This window comes from Macrobrachium rosenbergii, chromosome 16 (assembly GCF_040412425.1).
Source record: "Macrobrachium rosenbergii isolate ZJJX-2024 chromosome 16, ASM4041242v1, whole genome shotgun sequence".
In the NCBI taxonomy this organism is placed as follows: domain Eukaryota; kingdom Metazoa; phylum Arthropoda; class Malacostraca; order Decapoda; family Palaemonidae; genus Macrobrachium; species Macrobrachium rosenbergii.
Genome location: NC_089756.1, coordinates 57,004,913 through 57,029,522, shown reverse-complemented (window position 1 = coordinate 57,029,522; position 24,610 = coordinate 57,004,913). Strand labels below are relative to the sequence as shown.

At 38.9% G+C, this 24,610-nt stretch overlaps 1 protein-coding gene across 3 annotated transcripts in view; it reads right to left on the bottom strand.

Annotated features, from left to right (window-relative positions):
• Positions 1-24,610, bottom strand: part of LOC136847456 (histone-lysine N-methyltransferase SUV39H1-like) — a 933,410-nt gene that overhangs the window by 130,112 nt on the left and 778,688 nt on the right. For all 3 annotated transcript variants that reach the window (XM_067119163.1, XM_067119164.1, XM_067119165.1), the window contains one exon: positions 1,560-1,694. In XM_067119163.1, coding sequence (XP_066975264.1) covers positions 1,560-1,694 — 135 coding nt within the window. The remainder of the gene's footprint in view (positions 1-1,559; positions 1,695-24,610) is intronic.

The window sequence follows — 24,610 nt, the reverse complement described above, 5'->3', positions numbered from 1 at the left end:
TTGGCAGACAATAGGGGTTTAAGGGTTAATATTAATATTTGAAAATAAGTTAATAATTTTTTTATCATAAAAATGTATTTAGTCATGAAAACCTGAAAATACAGTAATCAGTGAATATTGCTCTATGAAAAAATCCACGAATTACCAAATTTTCTGCAATTTATTGAAAAATATGTTCCACAGAAAAATCCATGAATAACTGAAGCTGCGAATACTAAATCGCAAAAAGCGGGGGTCAACTGTATACAATTTAGGCCAAAGGCCAAGCCCTGAGATGTATGACCTCAGTGCTGAGTGACTTCATAGGTAATTCAGCCTTGAAGTGGAAATGAGTCAAAAGGTTTGAAAGGTGTAACAGGAGGAAAACCTCGCAGTTGCACTATGAATCAATTGTTAGAAGGGGGAAAGATGGAAGAGAGAGAAAATGAACGGAGGTCCAGTAAAAGGAATGAAAGGGGTTGCAGCTAGGGGTCGCATGGATGCTGGAAAGAATCTTACACAATGCCTACAGTGTACTGTGTGAGGAGCACTGACAGCACTTCCCCCCTCTACGGGCTGGGATGGGGAGGTGCAGTACATTCCCTCATGAAATCTCAAATCACACTGACCTCCCTCTATCTTGTACTGTAATGAAGTACTGGTGTTGCCGTAAGCCATTTATGGGCCACTGAAGTGATCTGAACATTATTCCGGAAAAATTTGTTCAAACTGTATAGCACGAAATATTGATTCTCACCCGAGGCGAACCAGATTGAACATCTAAAGCCATTACTATGCCTCACATGATCACCATCATCCACTAAAGGTTAAACCACATGGACTAAAACGAAAAACAAAAAAATTATAAAATATAAAGTTAGAAAATGGTGATCCACTGAGAAACTGCTGAGTGTATCAAGCCCCACAAAAAAGTGCAGATGAAGCAGAAGCAGTATGACTAGTAGGGCTGTGAGTAGTCAGTCAATTTATTCTATCCAGTCAGATATGAGTCTGGTGAAAATGAGAATTCCCTGTCCATGGAAATAAAGCAATAAATGATTAATGGGGATATAATGATATAAACAGGAATATGCCAATGGAAATACACAAAAATTGAGCAAATGTGATTAGAGACCCAACCAAAAAATGAGGACAACAAAAGAACTGTAAATAAAAAAATAAACATGTAGAACAAAAAATAATCCTATACCTTGCCACTAAAACGCTACAATTTAAGTATAATATGAATACAGATCTTGTTGTTGGAAAAAAATTAAAAGTACACATGCCAACTATGCCCACAATTCATTGCTTGTACAAAATCACCTTCACCTCTGAATCTTTCACAATGACAGTTCTACTCTTAAGCCAATAACTCATCAAAACATAAAACTTATTACAAATGCCCCCGTACCTCTGAAAAAAATTAATTATATTGCTTTATAAGCAGCACCAGTTTAACCACTTATTGACCTCCAAATGTTTATTTAAAAATCAAACGAAACTGATATACCTGTATCTACTATGTAAGAATACTCCTTTTAAATATAAAAACATGATGTACTGTGATGATAACTTACTTTTAGTCTACCATACTTGCTGTACGCAAACCATGAATTACTCTGAGAAGCACAGCAGGAATTCTGGCTACCGTAACAGTCTGTACACTCACACCCACACATTGGGTCATTAGGTATCGTGACTCCCTGTCCTTCCTGAAATTAAAACATTGCATGGGAAATTAACAATATATTTTTTAAATTACAAAAGCTCATGATATTAATGCAACAGAATAAATAATAGAAAGTTTATTCAACTACTGCCTTGTTCTCCCCTGAATGCTACTTTATTGTCATTTATTTGATTTGATTTTAGAAAGTTTGGCCTGATGACCTGGAACTGGAAACATTTGGTTATGAAGTCCCTTGATAATAATGGGTACAATGTAAAACTGTTATAAATTAATTACATCATTATGCAGTGTCTTCCATGTCTCAACAGGTATGCCATCTGGCCCAGCAGCTTTCCCACTCATCTTTGGCAGAGCTTGCTTTACTTCTACTCTCATTATCTCTTTAACCATTCCAAAATTTGGACTTCCATCTCCCCTGATGAATCTCATTTTCTTTACATACTGGAGTAATTTTTCAAAGTGTTCACTACATCTCTAAGTGTCCCCCTCTGTTTTTAGTACTTTTCCATCAGCTCCCTTAATATGCTTTAAACAGGTTATGGCCACAGTGCTTTTGTTTTCATTTTGAAACAACTGATCATATGGTTTATTTTTGGCCTTTGCTATTGCCTTCTTGTTTTACTTTTCCTTACAGACTTCATCTTTTTCTAACCATGTCTCTTCCTATTCCTTCTTTCTTTTTGTTACATACTACTTCATTAAACCACCAAGATTTATTATTTTCCCACAGCTTACCATTACTTTCTCCTGACATGTCTTTATCTTGTCTTAACAAGATTTCCACTGTCAGGCTGCACCATTCATTGATATTTATCTCTCAAGTGATTGTTTCCAATACCCTTCTTTGAACTGCCTTCAAAGGTCAGGCTCTTTAAGATTGAACCACTTGCTTTTCTTGGGCAAGTGCATTTTCCTCTTGGCTCCTTTTATTCTCACTTGAAAGTCTATAACTCCTACCTGATGTGCAGCTACATGGTCCCCCAGGGATGACTTTGCAGTTCTTAAGTTCCAATCTTTTCTCCTGTAAAAGATATAGTTCACTTGACTACATCTTGAAGGACTCTTGTATACAATCAGGTTTTCTAGCTGCTTACAGAAGAAAGTTTGCTATTCCCCACTCACGACACTACAAAGCTGATTATCCTTTCACCTTCTCTATTTTGGTTGTTGCAGCCATGTCATCCACAAATATGACATATAGCATCCTTACTTTAACTAATATGCCAGTTTAGGTCCCCTCCAATATTAGTTCTTTCATTGGCTTCAATTGATTCCATTTCCTCATTCAAGTCCGCCCATAAATTATCTTTCTCCTCTTTCCTGAACTCTATTTGAAGAGGATACACACTCATAGCCTTATCCTCATGATCCTTTTGTTCTTCCTGTGTACTTCAGTAAGATCAATTTTAAGCCACTTTTGATGCAGTAGCTCTTGCATAGCCATATAAGGAAATTTATATATTGGTTGCATCTGGGAAATGCCCTAGCAATTGTAACACTTACTGACAGGTTCACTGCATAATTTGTTTTGGCAGACATTTTATAGATGGATAACCTTCCTGACTCCAACCCTTCCTATATAGACCTGGGAAAGGGTCTGGCCTCACAATAAGTAATGCAATATGTTAAGTAACAAAGATGCAAAACCTGGTAGAATAGATTACATTTTTCTGAAGAGCCAGTGTAAAATCTTTCACATTCCTTTTCCCTCTCGTTACTTGATTAATTGTAAGTTTTGAGGAGAGCTTTGTAAGTTGCTGAATTCAGTAATGGATGTAACATTATTGAATAATAAATAGGTAGGAATACTAAAACAAAAAAGTATAACAAATCTTGAATAACAAATTGTATTTTTCCTAGGCACACAAACCAAAGCCTTTTATACAGGAGTATTTTTCACATGAAAAAGTACTGTATACTTTGAAGGTGTAATGTGTTTGTCAACTGATTTTACACTGAGAAAGTAGCTACCACACTGTACTGTATTTGGTACAACCACATTAAAAATCCAGTAACTTTCCATCCAAATTTTCATGTGTATGTGGGCAGGACTTATTAAATACGTAGTACAACAATAGTAGTATTAGTTATTTGGTATGCCATACAAAAATGTAAGAAATCTTCATACTGTCCAAAAACAAGTCATAAGCAACTTGACCTTAGGCTATTACTGTATATATATATCACTGGTTGAAACCTTGGAAAAATGTTATTTACTATATTTACTGATACAAACTATTATACTGCCATATTTGATGGCATATAAAACACCCTTTTCCCCAAAAAACTGGCTTGAAACATACAGTGCGGTCTTTTAAGTAAAGCAGAGGTACCTGGTAGGCTAACTTCTACCCTGGTGCTTTAGACTACCAGAACTTGTACTACTCAAACTCCATAAAACAGGGTTTGACGTAGAAAAATGACATTTTTATAATAAAACGTTTTATATATACAGGCAGTCCCCGCTTTACGACAGAGGTTCTGTTTTTACGCCGCGTCATAAACTGAAAAATCGTTGAAAATCGTCACAAATCCTAAGAAAACCTTACTTTTAATGCTTTGGGTGGATTGAAAATGATGTAAACTGCATTTTTGTTGAGTTTTTCATAAAAAAAAACTCCAAATATTTATTATTCTGCCGTTTTGGAGCCATATTTCTTCCGTCGGATTGGTGTATGATGCGTCATAAACCGGGAAATAATTTCTGATGAATATATTTGAAAAGCGTCGTAACCTCGGAACGTCGTAAGTCAGACCTGTCGTAGACCAGGGACTGCCCGTACAGTCAGTCCCCAGTTATCGGCGGGGTCCCATTTCTGAGGGTGTGATGATAACCGAAAATCGGCGATTTCGGGGGTTATCGGCGCTGAAAATTGCCCATTTTCGGTTATCAGCGCCTCTGTTAGGTATGTATTGACGCCAATACCCAATTATCGGCACCGATAAGCGGAAATCGGTGATTTTCGGCGCCAAAATTGCCGATTTTCATCGCTAGACAAGCGCCATAAAACCAGATCGCTGTTAACCGAGCGTGCCGTTAACCGGGGACTGCCTGTACTTACCCAGTAATTACATAGCTATCAGCTTCTTTTAACTGGCAGCTCAAAATTTTGAAATTGCGGGTCCGCTAGTTTGTTATGGTTATGGCAACATGCCCTGCCCACTTTCGGGTGTAAGAGAAGGTACAACATGGCAAAGAGCTTCAATTTGTTTATGCCCTATGTCCAAGTGAGGGTAAGCAGGTGGGCTCCAATTATGTAATTACTAGGTAAGTATATATAAAACTTTATTTTATTATAAAAATGTGATTTTTATATAAGTAACTTACCCAGTAATTACATAGCTGATTCCCACATTGAATGGAGGTGGGAATGTTGGACATATCTACCCCAAAACATTATGAATAGTAATGAGTTTGAGAACAGAAATTTGCTAACATTGAATTAATGTTCTTGAACCTTTCCTGATAAGAGAGCTGCTACAGTAAGATACTGCCTCTGGTTGGTGCTCATCTTATCCAGTAGAGGCGAGGCGGTAAAGCCTTGAGGGCCTACTACTACAGTGGGTGCTTTGTAGCGATGGACTAAGTTCCGATGGCTAGTAAAGTACAACAAGATGCCCCTGCCCAGGGCGCAGTACCACATGAAATAACCAGAGTAAATAGTCACCATAACCACCAAAAATCAAATTAAAAACACCAATACCCAACCATAAAACCAAAAGAATGGAGGGTACTCCAAGTACATAGTACTCCCAGGCTCCCCAATACTCAACACCCTAGGCAAGGCGAAGAGATTGAAGAAAGGACATTGCTTTCTACGTTTCCTTCCCCAATACCACTCCAGCCGCATAAAACAGACCCAAGGTACTGCATTAATCATAAGTCATCTCGATATCCCTTAAATAATGCGATGCAAACACCGACTTGCACTTCCAAAACGTCGCCTGTACAACTGACGTAAGGGATAGACTGCACTTAAACGCCAAAGACTTAGCGACTGCTATTAACTCGTGGGTTTTATCTTTAAAGATTAGAGTGAGTCTTCGTCCACCATGGAATGTGCTTCGGAAATCAGATTCCTCGGAAAATTGCCAGGGTATCTCAGACAGGGGTCTAGAGAAATATTTCACAGAACACCAAAGGTTTCTTGAAGTACCACAAATGTCCTTCGTTCTGTGAAGATTAAGGGCCCTTACTGGGCAGAGAGTTCTTCCTTCTTCAGACGGACCCCACTATCTCGGACAAGTTCTTGATCATAAAAGAACGAGGTCATGGATTCGATGGCGATTCGTTCTTAGCCAGAAGTCTAGGGAAAAGGAGCAAACTGCCCTCCCCTGAGAAAATCCTATGTTTCTGTCTAAAGCATGGATTTCACTGGACCTCTTAGCGGTGGCCAAGGCGACCAGAAAAAGAGTCTTCCTAGTTAGTTCCCTTAAAGAGATAGATTGCATGGGCTCAAAACGTGACTGAAAAGCCACTTAAGGACCACGTCTAAGTTCCAGGACAGCAAAGGTTTTTTCTTTAGGCTTTGTGGTGTCAATGGACTTAATCAGGTCAGACAAATCCTGGTCCAATGATAAGTCCATTCCTTTATGGCGGAAAACTGAGCTAAGCATAGCTCTATATCCTTTAATGGTAGAGGTAGAAAGTCCTTTAGCAGAGCATAGGAACAGGAGAAAGTCCGCTATTTCTGCTACAGAGGTCTTAGAAGAGGACACATTATTTTGTCTGCACCAGAACCTGAAGATGGACCATTTTGCCTGGTCGACATTATCTGAAGACTGTCTTCTACACTTCTCAATTGCGTCTGCAGCCGCTCTTGAAAAGTCCTTCTTTCGGAGCAGTCACCTAACAGTTTGGACCCTGTTAACGCCAGACAATACAGGTTTTTGGTGGAACCGACAGAAGTGAGGTTGCCTGAGAAGTTGTTGCTTCTGTGGCAGCATTCCTGGAAAGTCTGCAAGAAGTTCTAGTAGGTCAACGAACCACTCTCTTGTTGGCTAGAAGGGAGCTATCATGATCATGGATAGGCTTTGATGAGACTGGACTTTGTTGATGACTTACCTCACTAAACCGAATGGGAGAAAGACATACAGGTCTTTGTTGGACCAATCCTGCAACATTGCATAGGTCGCCCATGCCAAGGGATCTGGAACTGATGAGCAGAAGAGAGACAGTCTGTGATTTCTGGAGGACACTAACAAATCTATCATTGGTTTCCCCCAGAGCTTCCATAGATCCAGACAAACCAATGGGTTCAATGTCCATTCTGTGGAGAGGATCTGTCTTTGACGACTCAATTCGTCCGCGAGAAAGTTGAGTCTTCCCAGAATAAAACACATTGTCACTTGAGTTTCATTCTGGTGCAGCCGAAGAAGAATGTCCCTTGCGGCTTCGTACAGAGAGAAAGATTGGGTTCCTCCTTGTTTCTTGATGTACACCAGTGCCGTCGTATTGTCTGAATGCACTGCTACTGTCCTCCCTGGTATTTCTGAAGTGATGCACTGTAGGCCCAGAAATATCGCCTGTAATTCCTTTACGCTGATGTGCCAGTTTTGCTGTTCCTGGGACCAGGTTCCTGACACTTCTTTTAATCCCAAAAGACCTCCCCAATCTAGGTTCGCTGCGTCTGAAAAGAACTCTAGGCTGGGGATCAGATGAAGAAGAAATTTCCTTTCTGATAGTCTCTTACTGGAATTCCACCAACAAAGATCCTCCTCCATGAATCGTGAGACTGTGAATTTGGGTTTTTACACAGATAAACGATAAATACCTAAAGCTAATATTATGACGAAATAAAGTGAAATAGTGAACGGAATCTTGATTTTTTTTTTTTACACAATACAAACGCCCATCATCTATTAATGAAAAAAATAGCTAAATTAATTTCACAATGAGATATATTTAAAAACACTTCGTTTAACAAAAAACAACGTTGCCCAATTATAAATAAAGTATCTAGAGATTCATTTACACTAACTAGAAGCAAGAAAAGTGCTCTGAACTGAGTTAAATACGGCAAAATAAACTTACCGCGTAACTGATTTCCAAACCAAAATTTTGATCACAATTTATAATACAAGAGCAGTATAACAATACATACAATATTATTGGATACAGTGAATTAAAGCATAACATTTTAAAAGGTCCATAGAAAATATGCATATTCGTTATGTTGATGTTTGTATAATACGATATTATGTGAATATAGAGTACAGTACAGTATAATGCAAGCTAGGCTACCGTATAAGTAAACAATATACCATAGTGTAGGCTAAGCTAATTCTTGCTTGTTATTCAATTTCTCTTTGTACTGAATTATCATAAATCACTGCATGAACCTCCAGAGTTAGCTGATATCAACAATTACTATATAGTGTACATATAGAGTATACTTCATAGTGTAGGTTAGGCTACCATACGTGTATATATGGTACTGAATACCCTAGTGTAGCCTAGGCTTTATTCGAGATACATTTTTTTCCAACAAACAATGGGTTTTTTTGGAACCTAACCCCATCGTAAGTAGGATAATGCCTGTATAAGCGTTTTTAGTTTTTGTGTGTGTTTCGAACTATCAAAATATGCAGTTTCAAGTGTTTTTAGAAGGGTTCTAAGTATTTGCGGGTTTTAGCTATTCGTGGGGGTGTGTGGTATGCATTCCCACAAATACGGGGGGGTTTAATGCATGTATATACAGGCAGTCCCCGGTTTACGACGGGTCTGGCTTACAACGTTCTGAGGTTACAACGCTTTTCAAATATATTCATCAGAAATTATTTCCCAGTTTACGATGCATGTTCCAGGGTTACAATGCCGATCCAACGGAGGAAATATGGCTCCAAAACGGCAGAACAGTTGAAATTTGGTTTTTCTTTTTATGAAAAACTCAATAAAGATGCAGTTTACATAATTTTCAATGCACCAAAAGCATTACAAGTAAGGTATTCTTTGGATTTTTGACGATTTTTCGGTTTACAACGTGACGTAGGTACGGAACCCCCGTCGTAAACCGGGGGACTGCCTGTATATATGTATATATGTGTGTAAGAAAATGACAGGCAGAAGTTCAGTACCAAGCGCTTTCACGTTTAGTAACGCATCGTCCCAGCACAAATGACACACAGATGAAAAGAAAGATGCAAAGTAAACAAAAAGACCAAGAATACCAGATGGTTAATTGTCAAAGGGATAAACAGAAAGATAATCCAGGATAATCTGGGATCAAGTGGTCACAAACTAAAACCATAAATTTAAGTGCCTTCATAATTAAAAAAGTTGTTGATAAATGTAAGCAGAATCAGTACTGTATTCAGTTTTATACATGTTTCTGGAATTTGAATGGGTAAGAATCCATATCTCTCATGGTAGAATACATGGTTTTAGTTTGTGAGTGCGTGATCCTGGATTATCCTGGCTTACCTTTTTGTTTATTACCCTCTGACAACTAACCATCTGGTATTTTATACGTTTTTGGATTTTTTATGGCTAAACTTCCATATCTCTTGTGGTTAGGTCTATGGTTTTAGTTAGTGAATGCTTGATCCCGGATTATCCTGGATTAACTTTCTGTTTGTCTCTTTGATAACTAACCATCTGGTATTCTTGTTCTTTTTGTTTACTTTATAACCTTCTTTTCATCTGTCTCATTTGTGCCCAGATGATGCGTTAATAAACGTAAAAGCACTTGGTGCTGAACTTCTGCCTGTCATTTTCGTCTGGGATTTGCTTATACACTGAAGTCACATGCATCTACTATGATTTATATATATATTATATATATATATATATATATATATATATATATATATATATGGTTTATACAGCACTGGTTTCTACACTTGTCTAGCGGCGTCTATTTATAACCAGATTTTCGTTGCTGATAACCGGCTATCGGCGCCAATCACCTCTTATCGGCGGCGCTGATCACCGGTTATCAGTGCCGATAACCATGGATCAGTGCTATTATTGCCAATTTTTGGTTATTGTCACGCCATCGGGAACGGAACCCCGCCGATAGCCAGGGACTGCCTGTATATGTATATTTCCATGGCACATTGAGGTGTGACAGACAACGTAGATGGTATACTTGAGATACCGGAATCCTTTTAATGGAAATGACCGGTTGTTTGTTTTCTGCTATCGTTTACCTTCCACCTGCATTGAGTTTTGTGTGCCTGAATGCTGGAATACTACCTTGGGAATGGGGCCTGGTATTATCCCATGTCCTTCTGACAGACTCCAATTCCTTGTTGGATTGATGATGGCAGTCAAAAGTCAGGGGGAAAGTGGAAATCATATTAACTTAAAGTAATAAAGGAAGATTCCAAAATCTGCCTTTGTCAATGAAACAAGGAATTGGAGACTGTCAAGAGGACTTGGGATAATCCTGGTGCCCTATTTTCAAGCTAATATTCCATTGGTCACATCCACCAAACTCGACCAGGGTGGAAGGTACTGAGAGCTGAAAACAAAGGTCATTTCTGACAAAGGACACAGGCATCTCAAATACCACCTACATCGTCTGTCACATCTACAAGTGACTTGTAAATACTATTACCAACTACCAAATATCCACATTCACCAAGGACAATATTATAAATTATTATTGCTGATCAAAACATAAATACACACACACACACCTATATAAATATTATTAAGTATTTCCATTCGTCCCTTTCATCCAGTTAGAAATTAAAATTTAACAGTGGCTGAGAAGACGCCATAACTAGCGAAGTAAAATGAGTTAGGCCTAACCCCCCCCCACCTGCCTGATTTGGGGTAAACCAAACCGCTCCTAAACCCCCCATTGGATGTTTTTGGGGGTCAGGTAGCCGTTAGTCAATAGGGACGAATCCGGGTTGTAGGTAGGCTATGATCCTAACACTCAAGTCCTTAACTATTAGGCCTGTTTTCCCTACAACCTTTTGCTGGCTTTGTGACTGTTTTCAGATTGCCAATGTCCTGGATTTCAAGCAAAACAACAGGGCAGACGCGATGCCCCGCGAGGTTGGAACGCACTCCTCAGCTAACCACCACTGCGTCCTGTTGGGACTTCCCGTCTCTCTGGGTGGAACGAAATGCAAGACAGGTGTCCATTTTCATCCCACGCTACGAGCTCTATGCAAGGGAATAAGGTATGTCTGGAAGCATTCGGTCCCAAGCCAGTTTGTTTCTTCCCGTGAATTTCTCTCCATTTTCCAAATTTCCAACTTTCCATTCTCTTAAACAAAGCCCTTTGTTAAATCAAACCTACCAACAAATCTGCCCCATGATTCGCCTCCATGACTTGTCCCAAGCTCAAATTAAATTAGTTCAGTCATCATAATTACATCACTCCCACCATGTGTTACCAAGGGCTGATTAAATTTAATTGATCAATTCTTCCATGGTGCCTAAACTCAGTTTTTTTTACTGAGGTGCATTTGCACTCACTCGCAGGGGTGCCCTTTTAGCTCGGAAAAGTTTCCTGCTAGCTGATTGGTTGCAAGTATTTTGTCTGAATAGCATCATTATTTTCAAATAATTATCAAGTAATGTGAATCAAAACTTATTTACTAACCTAAATTTCTCCCTCAGATATATGTTTTGTCAATAAGTAATGTTAACGAATAGAGATTATAAAGTATTGTGATGGTAAGTCTAAATTTAATAACAACACCCGCCAAAGTCAACAACAGGAGCTTGTTTTTGGATGCACATATTTTAACACCAATTGGGATAAATTACACTAAGCATAAGAAAAACATGTTATTATAAACTTTCTTTGAATACCAGAATCTACGAAAAACATGGAATTAATGAAAACCGCTATTGTATTGGTGAAAACTTCTGGGGAGGTAAAAGGAACAGCCTGTGGCTTTAGATGAAATTTAGATAAAATTACCTAGATAGGTAGGCCTAGTTATTCATATGGTATCCACATGCCAGCAAATGTTGATGGGCAAGAAAACTTTTCAGATGTATATCATCTTTTACAGGTTTTTGTGCTGAAGCCTTTTGTTATATCATTATGATAAATATGATGATAAATATGAAGAGGCTAAATTTTCTTTTACATAATAACAATGTACTTCCCTTATTATGGCTTTATTTCTTGCACACATTTCAAACTAGGCTAGCCTATGTCTATGTGTCTTACACCATTTTTGACAATTGCAATAAATTTTACTTAACTCTTTAAGGTAAGGAGTAACAGTAAACAGTAGCTGATGCTTGATGTAAGTTAGGCTAGGTGTATGTAGGCCTATGATGTAAGTCTGTATAGAAAGGGTTTGCTAATTTTGTCGCAAAGGAATAGATTCTATTAATAGCACTATTTTTGGTTTGAGGATACTGTAGTGTTCCATAAATTGCATGAAAATCACAAGTAAACAAACTCATAATTTCACAGAGTTACAACCGCGATACCCCTCCCTCCCTCTTCCATCCCGCCTCAGTATTTGACAGTAGATGCCTGTAGCCTACTAATCCTTAAAATCTACATGTGTATAGTACATTTTCTACTCAGTCACATATTCTTTTACTTCTCAAAATATCCGCAAGAACTCGTGTTAACCTTATATGTGTCCTGAACAGAATGCAAAATAAGAGAATAAAAAGTTTTCTTATCTCACATTGTCTGCTGTAACTTACATGAAAGAGTAAGTTGTTAATTTCTGCGAAATATATTTTTATTAATGTGCGCCTACAAAAAGAAGCATAGAAACTATTTAACTGCAGATATAGCATTAAAGTAATCTCATTAACATAGCACTGATTTCAACACTTACATAAATCAGGAAAAAGCTGCAATGACATAAATCAGGAAAATGCTGCAACGACAATTAGCTGGTTTTCCCACCAGGCTACCACAAGCTGTTGCTTTTACCTCACCAGAAGTTTTCGCCAACAGTGAGTTTTATTAATTCCATGTCTTTCGTAGATTCTGGTATTCAAAGAAAGTTTATAATAACATGTTTTTCTTATGCTTAGTGTAATTTATCCCAATTGGTGTTAAAATATGTGAAAAGTAAACAAATTATGCAGCGTGCATCCGAGAACAAGCTCCTGTCGTTGACTTCGGTGGGTTTTGTTATTAAATTTAGACTTACCAACACAATACTTTATAATCTCTTTATTCGTTAACATTATTTATTGACAAAACATATATCTGAGGGAGAAATTTAGGTTAGTAAATAAGTTTTGATTCACATTACTTGGTAATTATTTGAAAACAATGATGCTATTCAGACAAAATACTTGCAACCAATCAGCTAGCAGGAAACTTTTCCGAGCTAAAAGGGCACCCCTGCGAGTGAATGCAAAATGCGCCTCGCTAAAAAAAAAACTGAGTTTAGTTAGGTCATGCAAGAGAAACTCCTTGTTTTGAATGCTAACCTGGAATTCTCTTCCAGAAATCCTACTAGTCTGCTTCCCAAGTGGTCAGTCCCAGCCTGGTGAATCACTTCCACTTAGAAGTTACTGCCACTCTGCTACGTGCAAGAATTTCTGATACGCAGTCCCGGGGCACTAACCAGTCCCCCCCCCTATTGTGCACAAGCGCCTGAAATTGAAAATCATTCAACCAATATTAACTGTTTTATATTCAGAGATTTGCTACTCATTGTCTAATATTGTTGCCCATTGCATGTGCTTGCAAGCCGCTCAGTCGGTTTTTTCAGATCCATTTCCTGATTGCTTCATCTGTAAATAAATTCAGTTTAACGTAATTTGTTACTTGTTTCCCATGGTGACCTTCCACTCCCTGGTTAATTAATGGTGATATCAAGTTAAGTCATCTTTTTCCCATTCATTTATTACATTCTGGGTGATACGTGTTGGCCCCTTATGGCAGTCAAATGATAAGAAAACCCCTGTACATTCCTCCAACAGGGCCACAGAACGTAAGTTGATCTTGCCAGATTCCTAGAGACTAGCACCGATCATTAGCCACGCTATTTGCTAAGACTAGGAACGAAATGAACTGAGGACCGATATATCATTTAATTTAATTCCAATATTTCACAAAGGCAATAAAGGGTGACCGAATCGAAGCAAGGGTAACAGGTAAGGGTTACTATAAGTCTTGTAAAATTAAGGATTCGCTAGGAGCAGACAGGAAAAAAAAAAAAAAAAAAAAAAAAAAGGAGAGAAAAAAAAAAAAGAAGAGAAGAGAAAAGAAAATGCAGCAAATCTCGTAGTTACAATATTTCATAAGAATAGGTGAGAGCACACAGGTTCTTAAGTTAGCGATGCAGAATAGCTGCCCGCGAAATTTTGTGTTGTCAGAATAGCAGCTGTGCTGTGTTGCCAGAAGACTGATTGTTAGGAATTAGGAAGTACTTTGCCATGTTTCTAGAGCAGCGCCAAGCCCTCATGAACATGGGCAAAGACGCAAGTTACACAGCACGGGAACTCACCCAGTGGGTGAATGAACAGCTGGAAGAACAGAGGAATTATAAAGCCGAACAGAGACAGCATGAGTTAGCCCTCAAGGAAAGCGAGCAAGCTCTCAAGGCAAGAGAGCTGGCTCTTAGGAAAAAGGAGCTTGAGCTGGAGAAGGCAAGAAAAGAAAGTGCTGAAGCTATGGCGCTCCAACAAGTCTCTATAACCCCACACCTGCTGCACCAAATGCTCCGTTCTCAAGCAGTAATTCCTAAATCCCCAAGTGGACTGAGGAAGAGCTGGAAGCATGGTTAGAAGAGATAGAGGCGCTCTTTGACAATTACAACACCATGTGCTTACTAAGCACATGGAAGGAAAAGCCAAGGCAGCCCTCCACTCCCTCGAGAAGAGTCAAAGAGGCGACATTATTGAAGTCCGTATGGTAATCATCAAAGCCTACGAGACAACCCCGGAGAAATGGAGGCAACGGTTCTGAGGTCTTGCCAAGGAAGTCGACTGGTCCTGGATGGAATGGGCCTGTCAGAAGACCCAGTCTAGTACCCACTGGTCTGACTCCCTGTCGTGCAATACCTTCGAGGATGTGTTCAATTGGACCATGCTGGGGGATCTTTTCCAATGTGTGCCTGGGCCCCTTGTTGTATATCTCAGTGATAAGCAGCCCACCACACTAATGGAACCTGCCGTATAGCCGATTCCTGGGAAACGTTCAACCAATCCCACAGCACGTCTCACCGCTGCATAGTGCCACCCGGGTACCTCTCAGGCTCGAATCGCCCAAAAAACGGCCTGCCTAGCAAGCCTACCTGCACAAACTGTAAAAAGTTCGGGCATGCTGAAGCTGATTGCTGCTACAAGTTGGGCAACAATAGGCAGCCTACTACCAACCACCAGAACTCCTCTCCCTCTCCGTCCGCTCAACCTTCTCCACCGACTGTCACCATAGGAAGATCAGCCCATCCCAAGGGACCCTGCCAAGACTGTGAACCTCCAGGACACTATACTGCCGGATATCCTGGCTGCCTGAAACATATGCCCTCTACTAAGCACGTCAAACTGATTAGTGCCACATCTTCTGTAGCTGTGCTGCCAGATATGTCTCACCCTAAGTGGGTCTGGACTCAGTCCGTCTCAGTGGCACCCCTGGATGGCTCTAGTTTACCAGTGAACCTGCCAGCTATGGTAGACACTGGCTCAGATATTAACCTGATTGACTGGGCCCAAGTGCCAGCCAGTGCCACTGGTGATGAGAAGACCAGGTGGACGATGACTTGGATAGAGGAGCAAACCAAGGCCATTCCCACAGTCGAACTTCAGGTAACCACCCCCTAGGGCACGCAACCTCACCACCTTGGCATGGCGAATAAAATCAGACATGGAGTGGAGTTCCTGTTGGGACGAGACCTCCTCTGGGGATGTCCTTCCCCAATGCCACTTTGTTGCCTAGTTACCTACACCAGGGAGGCCACTCCAAAACCACCTGCCCGGGACACCGTCACTGTGACAGGCGTGCCACCATCAGCCTTACCTTCCGCTCACCAAGGTGTTCGACGGAAGGAGCACTCTTTGTGCAACTCCAGGCCAAGTCCTCAATCCTCACAAAAGGACAGCCACCCAAAACTTCTTCCCTCACCACGAAGGGAAATCGCCAGGTACCACTGCAAAACCTGTTATGGAACAGGGCACTCAGCGAACTGGGCGAGATGCCCTACCAAGCAGAATGCAGCGAACACCACACCCAGAACAATTCCAAGAGGCTCTGCCCTCCAACCAAGACAGGAATCTCTCTCCCATTACCTTAGGTACACCGAGGGGTTTTGCACTCCCGGGTTCCTCGTCAGCCACGTCTGACTCCAGTTCTCTGCCAGTGCCACCTGAGAGCACTGAGTAGTGCCAAGCTTTCACCTATTTTGAACATAGCATCTCCACTAACCTTAATCTCTCTGCCTGGCCCCAAGTTAGTGCCAGTGCTGGATCCAGACCATGTCACGGATCCTCCTACGGGAGATCCTCCAAACCTCACTGAACTGATCATCGCCAATTGTGAGCCTCCGACCCCTGACGTTTCTTCTTCTCAACCACTTTCATCTGCCGAGGATGAACCTCTGGCAGACCTTAATGTTACTCCTTCTCTGGTCGACCAGGAGCTGTCTGGCTGGGATGCAGACACTGGTTCTACTCCTACGACAGTTGTCGCAGCAGCCGAAGTAGGGAGCTGGCCCATAGCTACTAGGGCTACCTCTAATCCTGCTCCTGACGCCACTTCTGGCCTTTCCCCAAAGTCGGTAACCTCATCACCTCCTAGGAATGGCGTAGCCAGGCCTTGGAGGAACCAGAAGAAGAAGAAGGGGCGGAAGAGATCCAATTAACCCATAAGAGCTACACTCTCCTTGGCACGTGTGTCCCATTGGCACAGTGCTGTTTCCATCTCATAGTGATCCTGGCACCTACCCAGAGAAGGTAGCCTGCGTGACCTCTGCCAAGTAGACTAACATCTGACACCCTAGGCATCTTGTAGTACTAACCTTGTTAATAACCTTATAATCAAACCTATCCAATACTCAAGCTGGTACACCCTGACTGCTTACCATAATTAACCCTTCAAGTTGTTAATGTCCAAATTGTTGCGTGGGTTACTCTGTAAAGCATTGCGTAACGCATAATTGATTGCATTTAGGTAGGTCAGTGTCATTTAATTTAGTACCAGGGCCATAGAGTAGTAGGCTATGTCAACAAGACGCATTTACCATGTACCCACCGCATAGGAGTAGAGTTCCCCTGTCGTCAGAGACATTCAGTAGAAGTCTGTAATTACCGTTGCATAGGTTAGGCTCTGCTGTAGTAAGTAAGTTAGCAAAACTAGTATGCCCTCTTAGCAGTTAGGTAAGTCCTTTTAACTATTGCAGTGCAAAAGCACAATTCATTTAGTGAAGCTAACTGACTAGTCGGGACGAATAACTTACTTGCCAAGGCTTTCACGCCCGAAAGGGAGTGAATGCCTTTTTAAAGGGGGGAGCTATTACGTATTTCCATTCATCCCTTTCATCCAGTTAGATATAAATTCAAATTTAACAGCGGCTGAGAAGACACCATAACTAGCGAAGTAAAATGAGTTAGGCCTAACCCCCCCCCACCACCATTGCCTGATTTGGGGTAAATCATAAAGCTCCTTAACCCCCCATAGGATGTTTTTGGGGGTCAGGTAGCCATTAGTCAATAGGGACCAATCCGGGTTGTAGGTAGGCTATGATCCTAACACTCAAGTCCTCAACTATAAGACCTATTTTCCCTACAACTTTTGCTGGCTGTGACACACCTTCAGATTGCCGATGTCCTGGATTTCAAGCAAAACAACAAGGCAGACGCGATGCCCCGCGAGGTGGGCACGCACTCCTCAGCCTATTAAAAAATTCATTAAAGTCTCCCCAGCTATTGTCCCAGACAGTAAAGATATCATCTATGTATCTAAGCCAGATCATATTACGGGGTTTGATAGACGACAAAAGTTCTGTTTCGAAATATTCCATGTACAAGTTTGCTAGAAGGGGTGATAGGGGAATTTTTTAATAGGCTAAATTCGCTAGCTCCGACCATAAAATTTAAAACGGAATGGGAAAAGGACGGAAAACTGCCGTTCCTAGATGTACTGATCATAAGAGAACAGAACAGATATGCATTTACAGTATATAGAAAACCCACCTTCGCTGTTTCCTACATTCATTTCTTAAGCTACCACAACGTCTCTGTAAAGATCATGGTAGGGTGCAACTTATTCCTCAGAGGACTTAGAATATGTTCAAATGGGTACCTAGATAAAGAATTCAACATGATCCGCCAACACCTAACGCAACCTCTCTATCCACCATACATTATCAAGAGGGCTATTAACAAAGTGAATAAAATATACTATAGAGGTCCCACTCACAACAGACAAATAAATTTCAACAACAAAATAAAGCTTCTGTACGACGAAAATATCCAAAAAGCCACCAAACAACTCAGGTCTAACAATCCCTTCATTTTCCATTATCCCAAATCCATCGGGAGTTCGCTCATTAACGTATACTTAAATAACAAAGGGAAAGAAGCCGGAGTTTACTAGATACCGTGTAGCAATTGTAATGACATTTACGTGGGGGAGACAGGTAGATCGCTCTCGCAAAGAATAACAGAGAACAAAAGATCAGTACGTTATGCTTCGGAGAGTTCGGGGATTTTCCTACATATCAGAAATACAGGACATGTCATAAACTGGAGTGGGGCGGAGCTGGTTTTCAAAAGTAGCTGTCCGTACAAAAGAAAGATGCTGGAATCTGCTATCATCAATCAAACCAACAATATGAACTTGTCAGGAGGACACTGGAAATCGGACGACATCGACGCTTGCATCCTCAGACCGCTCCTGAAGATGTCCCAGGAAACAAAACCTCCAGAATCGTCGCCAAACGGGAGTTAATGAGGCCAAAAACCACTAGGGAATTGGTTATTCTCCTCCTTCTTAGGAAACGGTCACCTGCATACCATCGGAGACTTAATGCCACACCTATATATGCTTTGTATATATACCCTTGTAACATTTCATCTGTCCATATTCTACCAGTGAACAGGGGCACAGAAGCAAGTGCCCAAAATATATGGTTGCAACGTTTAAATAGTGTTTTATGGGACTTTTTATATTCATATTACACTGTGATATTACAGGAAAAGACAGTCATATATATATATATATATATATATATATATATATATATATATATATATATATATATATATATATATATATATATATATATATATATATATATATATATATATATATATATATATATATATATATATATATATATATATATATATATATATATATATATATATATATATATATATATATATATATATATATAAATACATACAGTAAACCCCCGTATTTGTGGATTTCTCTGTGGAACATACATACACATTGTTCACTTAAAATTTGCCCATTAACTGTATTTTTCACTGAGAAATATTAACTAATTACTGTATTTTCATATTTTCTTGACCAAATGCACTTTTTGTGATAACACTATTACAATACTCAGGTACCCAGGTAGTGCCCGAGTTAAGATAATTCAATTTTCAGTTGGGGTACGCAATTAATACCAATACAACAATATTTAGAAAATATTTTTAAATTTTGTGCAGGTGCAGGCAGCAATGTATAATCAGGTAGTGAGAGAGACCAAATTACAATAGACCAACTTCTTTTCCTCCATCTCTTTTATCCCATCTTCTAGTTAAAAAAGTAAAAGAGAATGATAAAAGTATTGTTAGTAACGTTATATTCTTGCATAAATGCGTACAGCCATAAACAACCGAACAAGAAACTGTTGTTTTGCTTATAACCGAATCAGATAACAACAGCTGTTTTGCTTGTATTTCAACCAACGTACGATAGTAAACGATTACTGTAGTTAATAGTACAAATGACATTATGTAGAATAGGACTATTATATTTTTACATTATACACTTATTCGCTATGGATAAAAGATTGGCAAGGAAATATACTGCTAAATTTAAGCTGCAAGCTGTAGCTGAAGCTGAGAAAACAAAGTTCAAGCTGCTAATGACTAAATTATCGTGCATTGGCAACATGGATGAAACTCAACTGTAATTAAAATTTGCGAGAAAGTATTTTAATCAAAAGTACTGGGCGTGAAAGAACGCATATTAATGCTATTTTTATGCCAAAAAACAATAAATACATAAAGCTTGTATTACGATGAAATCACGTGAAAAGAGCGAACGGAATCTTGAATTTTTTTTTTAGCACAAAACAAACACGCCCCCAAATGGACAACGTCATCTATTAATGAAAAAAATAGCTAAATTAATTTCACAACAAAACATATTCAAGTTATATTTAGACTTAAAAACACTTTGTTTAATGAAAAGTAACCTTTCTCCACGTAAAGTTTCTAGAGATTCACTTATGCTAACTAGAAGCAAGAAAAGCGCTCTGAACTGGGTTAAATATGGCGAAATAAACTTACAGTAACTGATTTCCAAACCAAAACATTGATTGCAATTTATAATACAAAAGCAATATAAGAATATATATATACAATATTATTGGATACAGTGAATTAAAGCACAACATTTTAAAGATCCATGGAAAAGCAATTTCTCTTTGTATTAAATTATCATAGGTCACTCTGTATTAACCTCCAGAATTAGCTGATATTAATAATTACTATGCAGTGTATGTATAGAGTATACTTTGCAGTGTAGGCTAAGCCACCACATATGTATACATGGTACTGAATACCCTAGTTTAAACAAGGCTATATTCGAGATACATTTTTTCCAACAAACGATGGGTTGTTTGAAACCTAACCCCATCGTAAGTAAGATAATACCTGTATAAGCATTTTTAGTTTTTTTGTTTGAACTATCAAAATAGGCATTCTAAGTGTTTTTAGGATTCTAAGTATTCGTGGATTTTAGCTATTCGTGGGGGGGGGAGGTACGCATTCCCTGCGAATACGGGGCATTTACTGTACATATAACATTTAATTACTGACATTATCGAAATTAGTGCCATTGTTTTTTAACTAGGATGTGAGGAAGTTGTAAGGGTTTATAGTTCATTTTATTCCATTCAAGGTTTTGTAGTTCATTCCATTCCGTTTATAAGTTCTACAGATTAGATTTTTCTTTTCCTTCACCTTTTCTATGTTCACTGATCGCCATGGTAATTGTTATTATACAGTATTATTAGTATTCTTCTATAATGTCATGAATCATCAAAGCCTTAATTATCAGATTTACATTACATGTGATGAATGTTTTTTCTAATATCCAGTATTCAATGGAAAGAAAATGAACATTAAACACAAAATAGTAATTTTACCTCTCTTTCTCTCTCTCTTTTACATGACTAATGGCATAATTTGATAATGAAAATGATAATACAGATGAATTTCAACATTAATTTTACAGAATTCTCTTTATTGAAGAAAAAAAAAAAAAAAAAAAAAAAAAAAAAAAAATCCGAAAATGTATAAATACAGTACATGAGACAGTATCATTGGAGGAAGCTTTCTCTGGCATAAGCTGAATAAAATCAAATAATACAGGCAGTCTCCAGTTATTGATGGACTCGGTTATTGGCGATCCAGTTTTATGGGGCTTGTCTAGTGACGAAAATCTGCAATTTTCGGCACAGAAAATCACCAATTTCCACTTATTGGCGCCAATAATCAGGTGTTGGCACTGATACATAACTAACATAGGTGCCAATCTCTGGTTATAGGCACCAAAAATGCCAGATGTGCCTGGCACTGCTGCCTCTCTGGAAGCTGCACCAGTTATTCCTGATGTGTCGGCCTCTTTGGAGGCTGCATTATCTATATCTGGCTGTTGTGTCTAACGGGAGGCTGCACCAGCTGTGACTGGTGCTCCTGACGCTTCATACGATGTGCCAACTGTGTCTGAAAATTCCACCTTTCCTCAGGCAGAACCAGCTTTGTCTGTTGCTCCTTAATTTGAAATTTCCATAACATAGGCACCATCAAGGGTGCCTAATACCCATAATACTGGGGAGACTGTGCCATCTGTGGCATAAATAATCAGTCTTCTTCTGATAATAAGCAGGATCAAGGCAATAAACAAAGCACCCGAAAGGGGCTCCAGTGCAACGGTCTCAAAATCAAAGTAAAAATTTGGGGACTGTGAATGGTAATGATAAATATCTGTGTCCATGAGAGTATACAGCCTATCATTCCCCTTATAATATTAACATATGAAGCATGGCGGTGTAGTTTTATGTATTCATACTGACACCCCAGGAGTGTAGTTTTATGTATTTGTAATGACACCCCATAAAATCCTGTTAGTATCCAGTCTAGACTGCAAGCGATAAATGTGCAGATCCATTTGCAAAGAAAATATAAAGTACGCTCTCTATACCTTCCAACTACTGTAGTGAAGTCTTCCCCACTGACAAATTTATATCCCTTATTCAACAGCTTCCACATCCCTTGGGTATTTTGGGAGATATGAATACCACAAACCCCCTTTGGGATGATTATATTACCAATCAAAGAGGAACTTGCCTGTGTTCCTTAACCCTTTAACGCCGACTGGAAGTATTTTACGTCGACGAAAATTGTCTGTCGGGTGCCAAATGGACGTAAAATACGTCGACTACAAAAAGTTTTTAAATATTTGTGGAAAAATACTTATAAGCCTAGTTTGCGAAAAACTTTAAATCGCGCCTTGAGGGATGCTGGGAGTTCACAGATCACGCTGTTGTTTTGTTTACAAGCGTGATCGAGCTGCGCATGTGCGAATTTCTTTCTTCTCCCACGAGAAAGCATCAGCGACGCATCTAAGAAATTCTTTTGTCACTTTGTCGTAATTTTTGCACCGTTTTATATTAGCCGTTACATAAAGTTTTATATATGAAAATGTGCACAATTTCATGTAGAATACAACAAAAAACAACCCATGATTGTAGCTTTTATAAGTTTTGAAACATTTTCATATAAATCACGATAACTGCCAAAATTTCAACCTTCAGTCAACTTTGACTCGACCGAAATGGTTGTAAAACACAATTGTAAGCTAAAACTCTTACATTCTAGTAATATTCAATCATTTACCTTCATTTTGCAACAAATTGGAAATCTCTAGCACAATATTTCGATTTATGGTGAATTTTTGAAAAAATTTTTCCTTACGTCTGGGTGGTAACTTGGCCGAAAATTTCAGAAATTCTTTCGTCACTTTGTCGTAATTTTTGCACCATTTTATATTAGCCGTTACATAAACTTTTATATATGAAAATGTGCACAATTTCATGTAAAATACAACAAAAAACAACCCATGGTTGTAGCTTTTATCACTTTGGAAATATTTTCACATAAATCACGATAAGTGCCAAAATTTCAACCTTCGGTCAACTTTGACTCAACCGAAATGGTAAAAAAATGCAATTGTAAGCTAAAACTCTTACATTCTAGTAATATTCAATCATTTACCTTCATTTTGCAACAAAATGGAAGTCTCTAGCACAATATTTTGATTTATGGTGAATTTTTGAAAAAAACTTTTTCCTTACATCTGCGCGCTAACTCGGCCGAAAATCTCAGAAATTCTTTCGTCACTTTGTCGTAATGTTTGCACTGTTTTATATTAGCCATTACATAAAGTTTTATACATGAAAATGTGTGCAATTTCATGTAGAATACAACAAAATATAACTCATGGTTGTAGCTTTTATCAGTTTTGAAATATTTTCATATAAATCACGATAAGTGCCAAAATTGAAGACTAGCCAAGAATATAATTGTACTGAAAAAATCAAGGGCATCATCTACAGAAGGAAATCTACTGTTATCTATATGACTGAACAAGAAATCATGTATGTTTATTTGATACAAACAAAATTAATTAATTCAGTTAATTACTTAAGCTAAATTCCTTCTTGAATTCTTCAGGAGGCTTCCCAATATTTAGTGCAACAATGAAATGGTGCATAAACTCAGATCTGCATTTAGATTTCAATGACCGTAATATGTCCTGGTCACAGGAATGAATCAAAGAGGTGCAGTTAGGTGGAAGGTACAAAGCATAAACATTGTCTTTAACCTGTTAAGCGTCACCCATGTAATAATACGTTTACTGCGATCTACTCAGTAGCGCCTTCAACGGGATATTACGTTCAAGACTTTAACTGTGCTTTTCAAGCTGTCAGTAATTGATGACTTATTTCCTGCCTGGCAACTCTTTTCAGTTGGTCGCTTGATGCCTAGATGACTGTTTTTTTTTTTTCAGTACGCTTAGGGCGTTTTCAGAGACAACATGGCTTCAAAGTCTTTCGCAATGAATGTCACAAAGAGGAGGCGTATGTCTTCAGGTGAGATAAATCATATCCTAGACGAGGTGTCTGATACTGAAGACATATTTGATGATAAGAGCTCTAGTTCTGAATCCTCCAGTGATGAGGATATTGAAGAAACAAACTTTTCTTCCGATAGCGGAAGTGAAGATGACTTCTCATTGCCGAGTGACTGGACTCCGAGAGGGAGAGAGAGAGATCCCTTTACTTTTGTTACTGATCCCGGCGTGAAATTTTCAGTTGAGGATAAAGAGAATCCATTAGAATATTTAGAATATTTTGAGAAATACTTTGATGATGAAATCATTGATTACCTCGTGAAAGAAACAAACAGGTTTGCAAATCAGTTTCTAGATGAGAATGTAGAACATTTGTCTCCACAATCACGAGTACATAGATGGTTTGACACTTGTGCAAGCGAAACGAAAGTCTTTATAGGTCTACTTATTTTACAGGGAATTGATTCTAAGTGTGACAATTCAATGTATTTCTCAACACGAGTGTTTCTTCTCCTTTTTTCGAAAGGTAATGAGTGGCCAGAGATTTGACTTGTTGCATAAATTCTTACATTTGATTGACAATAGTACTATAACAGAAGGACCAGGAAGAAAGTTAGCAAAAATAAAGCCATTCACTGATCTTATTTTGAAGAAATTTATGAACAATTAC